Raw genomic sequence first — 7509 nt, forward strand, 5'->3', positions numbered from 1 at the left:
AAGCAACACTTCTTCCATGAGTGAACTCTCTCCATTGGTTGTAGGTTACGTAGGGCATTTGCGTAAACCCCTTGAGGGCATGTAAGTATTGATTGTCGCAACCCAAGAATCTCGAGTATTTTCTTGTTCACATGAGATAAGAAAACTCAGTTCAGCTTGTTGAGTCATGTGCTTTCGACTGCTGCTAAAAATTCTAGGTCATTGGAAAAGGTTTGAGGCTTTGCGCTATCCTATTGTATGAAGATGGTTTTACCGTCATCATTCTCATGCCAAGCTGATTGTATTGCTGGCAGCAGATTATCTATCATGGTCCCTCTCATCACTTGCCTATTAACTTTTATGGACTTTGTCTCCATTGTCCCTCTAGGCCTGTTGTCGCTTCTCCTTTGAACAAGAACTTCTTTCACAAACGACCAAATTCCAATTTTACGAGAGAACATCACATTTCCTTCACTATCCCACCTTGTCCTAGCAACAACAGTCAAGAGCATGACCTTTCGAGTACTACTACCTCTTTGTATAGTTCTTATAGGCTCTCCCCCCTCATCCAACACATAATAGTTTCTATTTTTTTTGGACATATAGAACCATTTCTCGTCAATATGCACAATGTTGTGCATGGTCTTGAATTTAGGCCTTCCAGTTTCTATTATTGTCTCATCGAGCATTGACAAGCAAAATTTCCTTCTATCCTTCTTGTTCTTTTCCTTCAGAATTGGCTTCACAAAGTTTGAATGCCTCTTTATCAACTTCAACACGAACTTCCTGTGGAGTGTGATGGGGATGCATCTGAGTTGCTCAGCAAGTGACCTGATAGTAGACCTTTTGTTCAGAGGGATTGTAGGGATTTGGTCTAAGTTGATGTCATTTGCCTTTATTGCATAGTTTCCTTTTCTCTGACTGGAAACATCAACCTCCAAACCTTATAGAATTTGCCTCATCGCTTTCTCCAAACTTTTTGAATATTCCATACACCTACTCCAAAAAAGTCAGCAATGTTTTTCTTATCACCTCTCTTAAATTTGCCCCCTCTACTCATACACAACGTATGCAATGCAACATAAGTAGCATATTTTTGCTTATCACCAAGGCTATCCCTTTTTTGAACTGCTTGTTCAACACCTGCACGATGGAATGCAATAAAGAAAAAATGATCAAACGATCAAATGAAATACTCCTACTAAAAAACTGTTGAAATGATCAAATGATCAAGTGATCAAATGATCAAGTGAAATGCTACTGTTAACTGAAAATAGTTTGAAATGCTATAGTTAACTGAAAATAGTCTAAAATGCTATTGTAATTATACTTGCATCTTCATCCATTTGAAGTACTGCATCTTCATCCATTTCAACTACTCGATCTTCATTCATTTCATCTGCAGGTGGAGTGCAGTTGAGGTCTGGTACAACCACGTTCTCCAAGTATTGCTCATGTCATGTATTGCTACTGATGTTGTTGGTGTCATGTATTGCTACTCATCTTGATGATGTCAAATTGTTGTTGTCATATCAAATTGTTGCTTTTTAGTACTCTTGTTGCTGGTCTCTTGCAAATTAACCTTAGATTGTTGTTGCTTCTTATTCCTGCTACAAATTGACCTTAGGACATAACATATCTTGAGAAGAATAAAAAAAGATTGAAGAAATAGAAAAAATGTGTTGATGCTCCTTTTGAATTGTAAATTATGGTTCCAATTTACTCCAATTCTAAGATCATCAGAATTTAGAATGTGGAGTACTAAACATTCTCTTTGTAGCAATGGTCTAAATTGCAGTACTAGTCTGTTCGTTGTAATTGCTATGCATTCTTCAATAGTTCTCTAAGATCATCAGATATTTATTTTTTATTTTTCTTAGGGACTAATAGGACGATCATGTACAAGTTTGTGAAACTGAAGCTTTTTTTTAGAGAAAAGACACTTCTGCCCTCCTTGACAGTTCGACATTGACAGTTTGACCTTTGCATGACAGCAGTGGCTATCTCCAAGGGGCGGGTGATCGCTGGGAGCCTCGTCACACGCGTCCTCACCGATAAGGCCAACAATGTCTCCCCGAGGTATGCTCCAAGATCTCGTTGCGGTGTAGATTTGTAATGGTTCTTTTATGCTGGAGTAATAGTTCATATAATTCTGAAATGCTTGTCCTGAGATACAAACTCCTTGCTAAATCTGATTACAACAAGTACTCCATCTGATTTTCACACTACCCCAGCAAAAGGTTCAAAGTTTTCTCTGTCTAAAACTTACTCAAATGATTACAACAATTCTTACTCGATATTGTTTATGAGCATCAAATTATTTACTCAGATTGTTTATGATTCAAAGTTTCCTCACATTGTTTATGCAAGTCTTAGTTTATGATCATCAAATTGTTTATAATAATCAAATCGATGCAGAGTGAGTGCAACTCACCTCCACTTGCAGGTGAAAGTAGATCATCAGCTTGCCTTCACCAGACACCAGCAGTAGAGCACCAGCTCGCCTTCACCAACGGCCAGCAGCAGAGCACCAGCTCGCCTCCACCAGCGGGCACACGGGGGCCAAGAGGAGACCTTGGACGTGGGAGAGGAGGGTCGCCTAGGCGAGGGTGGAGGTGGAGGTGGAGGACGGGGATGAAGGCGGAGGTGAAGGTGGAGGTGGAGGTGGAGGGCGGGGGCGGAAGCGGAGGCGGAGGCAGAGGTGGAAGACGGCGAGGAAGAAGATGACTGATTTAAAATTTGTATTAGGGACATAAAGGTCCATTTACCCATTTTCATTTGGTCGGAATCTATTCCCAGCGACCTGTACATTTCATTTCGGTGCGGAAGGAGTATTTAACATTAAAACGTGCCTATATAGATACACATCGAGTTCAAAATGTAAGACAAGTAACACATCGAGTTCAAAAGGCGCTTTTGTGTACAGACGGAGGCGTAAACCTATTCTTCCCCTCAGCCCGTCAGCGATGACGCGAGCGACGGAAGCCGTGACGGCACCGAACCCGGGGTCCGTGTGACCGCCGACGGCATCGTCCTCGTCGTCTCTGCGCTCTCGAACGTTCCGCTCGCCTCCAAATAACCCACACCCGAGGCCGGGGAGGCGGCCCATCACTTCCCCTTCCGTCGCTTCCTCCATCGGCCGCTTGCTCCGTGGTGCCCGACTCGGCGAGAGGCCTCTGCCTAGGTGCGTGCGTACGGTCGCTCAACCGCCTCTACCCGCAGGCCTCGATTTCCCCTTTCGCCGCTCGCCTCGATTTCCCCTTTCGCCGCTCGCTTTGGTTGGATCGGCGGATGCCTGATGCGATTTTAGCCCGGATAATTGCGGTCAGGCCGGCAAGTTTGGTCGAATTGGGGGCAGTCTTTGGGTTCCAATAAGTATTCAGTTGTGGTGGTAGTACTAATTTGTAAGTCTAGTTTTCTACAGCTTCGGTAAAGATCACATGGGAGTATTGGGGTAGCAATACCAGTGGGACTTGTGCCCTATTTTGGTTGCGCGGATAATCAATGGAGCCTCCAGTTTTTTCCTCTGTTTCTGATGGAATCTCGGAAATTAGGACTAGTGTACAGGATGATAGCAATTAGCGGGATGCCTTGAGCTTATTTTCATGGCTAATTTTCTATCTTCCCTCACCACTGATAACATTGGTGAGATGACGCTCTGGTTGTCGATATCAAACACATAAACTGACAGCATAAGGTGTTTTTTTTTTTTTGTCAGGAACAAAATGGATGAACAGAGAATAGCTCGAATATCGGTCACTTGGAGAGGCAGGCAACTTGACGTTGATGCAGACCCAAGATGTACGATCAAGGAATTTGGGCAACTGCTCCAGGATTTGACTAATGTTAAACCAGAGACGTTGAAGCTCATAGTTCCGCAATCTGCAAACAAAGGTTCCAAGCTGATCAGTCCATTTTCAGACACCCATTCAAGCTTAACACTGAAAGAAGCCGCTATCAGTGAGGTAAGATGCGAGTGAGTTGCATGCATATTCAACATGCTGTTGGGTTTGCTAATGCAATGGTGAATGACATCATTTCTATGCACCTTTCTCTCTCTTTTCGTGCATCAGGGTAAGCTTATTAGAATGATGGGTGTATTTGAAGATGAAATTGAGGAAGTATCAGACAATGGAAAAAACCCAGATATGCGGATAATTGGATTTGAAGAGGAAGAACAGCGGCTGAGGCAACGATCTTCAGGCAGGCCCCGAGTTTCACTGAAACTTCCACAGGGGCAATACATCTTCTGTGATTTTAGGACACTTCACTTACCTGGGGTTGAGGTTAGTCAAATTTTTCTGACCCCATATATGTTTTTCGGTTCATGATCCAGATCCATTGGATAACAATCATGACACCGGTTTGCTCTTTTGGACCTATGATATGTCAACCTATCATAAATCTTACTTCTGCTCATGGTACTTTGTACCTTTACATTTTTGGCTTCCTGCTTGAATAGTTCTATGCTCTTTCCATTGGATCATTCCAGTAGTCAGCATTGTGATGTCATAGATATTGATTTGCAAAGTACGAAAAAACTAGATTGCGTAATTTAAACAAATATCTATATATGAGAGCATTGAAGACCCCAAATCATGTTGTCTGCTAATTTGTTAATTTAGTCCAGAATAAATGAACATAATTTTGAAACTATTTCCATCTCATACCACTAACTTTCTAGAATGATGAAATCTATGTTATACTCCTTGATCCTGTCAGGTGTTACCTAAAAAAACCCTACTTTCTCTGTACCCTTTGTTAAATACTCCCTCCGTCCCAAATAAGTGACTCAAAAGTGACTCAACTTTGTACTAAAGTTAGTATAAAACTGAGTCATTTTTGAGTCACTTAATTTGGGACGGAGGGAGTAAATGGATGCTTGTAGTAGCAACTTCCTATCTGATTTTTCTAATCGTGGATAGGCCAATCATGGCATCTTAAATTAAAATTGTGCCCTTATTTGTTTTTCTGGGTGCCAGTTGAATCCACCACCTTCGGAAGCTCTGAAAAGAATGCACATGCTTGCATGTGACCCCGGCATAATTGCGATCATGAACAAGGTAACAATTTTCAAGTGGCAAGTCTGTTTCTTTGTGTAGTTTCATATTGACACAGTTAATTTTTGGGCGTTTTTCAGCATAGATGGCGAGTGGGAATCATGACTGAAATGGCACCAGTGGGATATGTAGGTGTTAGTCCGAAATGCATTCTTGGCTTCAATAAGGTGAATATAAGTTATTCTAATACAGTACAATTAATATTCATCACGCAGCATTTTTTGTTTTCTGAGAGTATATTGTGTGCTACTCATATAGAACATGGGAGAGGAGATATCCCTTCGCCTACGGACTGATGATTTGAAAGGATTTCGGAAATATGAAAGTATCAAGAAAACTCTGCTCCATGAACTTGTAAGTTTTTTGGTTTTATATTTCCATAGAATTTGTATTTCGTATACGGATCACCTTTTTTGCTATAGTTGCGGGCTTTTTCGTCTTTTTAATTGTCTATTCATTGATTCCAGGCACATATGGTTCACTCTGAGCATGATGCCCTCTTTTTCGCTCTTAATAAGCAGGTTCTTTATTTAGCTGCCCCTGTTACCTTTGTTTGCCATCTGCTTACTTTGACTTCACCTGATCCTCAACTTACAGTTATTTTTCTGTTCAGTTGAATGAGGAAGCTGCGTCCTTGGACTGGACCAAATCAAGTGGACATGTGCTGAGTGGCCGCAAAATATTTGATTCCTATGAAGATGAGTTTGATTTAGAACCGGAAGCTCATGTTGTCGGTCACAAGCTTGGAGGGCGATCGAGTTCACTGGCAAGTTCCCGTGTGTTGCCAGGGGTAGCTGCTTATCAGCGTCTCTTGAGTGCATCATCAACAGATTTGGGGAGTTCCCACAGTAGTGTTACTAAATCTGTGGAGAGATATAATGTGCAAGGTACACAAGCAGAACCTGATCCGGATGATGCTGGTGAGGATTTTATTCTGGAAAATGTGAAGGCGGAACCAGACCCAGATGATAATGACGCCATGCCTATTGATGTAACAATTGTGACATCAGGATCAGCAGGTTTTGTAGCATCTACAGAGCAGAATGCCAAGAAAAGCTCTGTTGGTTGCCTAGAACCTGATCCTGATGATACTGCAGATGTTGACATGCTTAACAAGGAGATCGATGGTGAGCATGATAATGAACCTGATCCTGATGATGGTACTAGTGAATTCGTCTTGGAATCTGGAAACACGATGGAAGTGGAGATGGAGCTGAGAACTGACTCCACAGTTCTAAAATCGGAACCTGATCCTGATGACTCCTCTAGCTCTATTCAAAACCAGAAGGTGAGCATTGATGAGAAGCATATGGGAGAGCCTGATCCGGATGCTAGTAGCTGTGGAGCTGCTTTGGCATCTGGAAATAAGATCCAAGCGGAGATTGGGCAGAGCAGAAACCACTCAATTTTGGAGTCTGAACCTGACCCTGACGATCATGCTGCTAATTTAAAGAGCGATGAGCTGCAAAGAATAGAAGAGCCAGTGGCAGCCCTCTGTTCGCGCCTCCAGAAGGCTATTGAAATGCTCCGGTCGCAAGCAACACCTTCAGAGGCAGCCTCTGCACTTCAAACACTCTTCAAAATTATCAAGAATGTGATAGAGAACCCGAACGACATTCGTTATAGAAGATTGCGCAAGGTATGCTTGGCTTCTGTATGTTATGCTTTGTCTTTTGATGTGCTGAGAAAAATTATTGCTAACCCTTATCCTTCTCTCCAAACTTCTAGACCAATCCGCATTTCCAAAGGAGCGTGGTGAATTACAAAGGTACATCTCTTACCTCTGCAAACTGCCACTTCAGTCTTAAAATTCTGCTGTACACTAGGAGTAACTGTCTTCTTCCCCTTCCCTCTCAAAACCAGCTGCGATGGAGGTCCTCGAGTTGATTGGCTTCTGCGAGGATGTCGTCTCGGATGAGATTGGGCGTGCGGAGACCTACCTGGTGCTGAAGAGGAACGATCCTGGGTTGCTGTGGCTTGCGAAGTCCTCCCTTGAAGTATCCATGGCTTGATAAAACTTCCAGCTATTATTATAGCCTGTCAGACTGTATACCTGTATATCATGACATTTCATCCCCTTTGTGCTGCGAAAATGGTTTAGTGTGCTCTTGTGCGATGAGAATGAGAACATGAAACTGTGGTGTTGTTTGTCAGCTTCACAATTGTATATCAAATATATGTGATTGCAGATAGACTCATAAACATCTTTTCTGGGGCTATGATAGATCGAATTGTATATATAGAATACACTCCCTTCATAAAGAAATACGTATATAAGCAGAAATGCATTTCGGCTCCTGGGGCCAAAAAGAAGTTTGAAATGAAAAAAAATCAAGACAAAATTTATTTGTGTACTTAGTCACATCCAAATATTACCTGAAAAATTTGAGGCAATAAAGTTAAACATTTGGCTTGTGCAAAAAAGAAAAAACAGAACATTAAAAGTTATTCCAAAATGTCATCCTAATTT

General features: G+C 41.9%; 1 protein-coding gene across 1 annotated transcript; it reads left to right on the forward strand.

The window, feature by feature from the left end:
* The first annotated feature begins 2930 nt into the window (after positions 1-2930).
* On the forward strand, positions 2931-7231 carry LOC123407280. Its single transcript, XM_045100382.1, has 10 exons — positions 2931-3163; positions 3698-3944; positions 4053-4265; positions 4962-5042; positions 5120-5206; positions 5298-5393; positions 5507-5560; positions 5653-6678; positions 6768-6807; positions 6903-7231. Exons 2-10 carry the CDS (start codon positions 3705-3707, stop codon positions 7049-7051), a joined length of 1986 nt encoding a protein of 661 aa, XP_044956317.1. The 5' UTR covers positions 2931-3163; positions 3698-3704; the 3' UTR covers positions 7052-7231.
* The last annotated feature ends 278 nt before the right edge of the window (positions 7232-7509 follow it).

Source organism: Hordeum vulgare, chromosome 7H (genome assembly GCF_904849725.1).
Source record: "Hordeum vulgare subsp. vulgare chromosome 7H, MorexV3_pseudomolecules_assembly, whole genome shotgun sequence".
NCBI lineage: Eukaryota > Viridiplantae > Streptophyta > Magnoliopsida > Poales > Poaceae > Hordeum > Hordeum vulgare.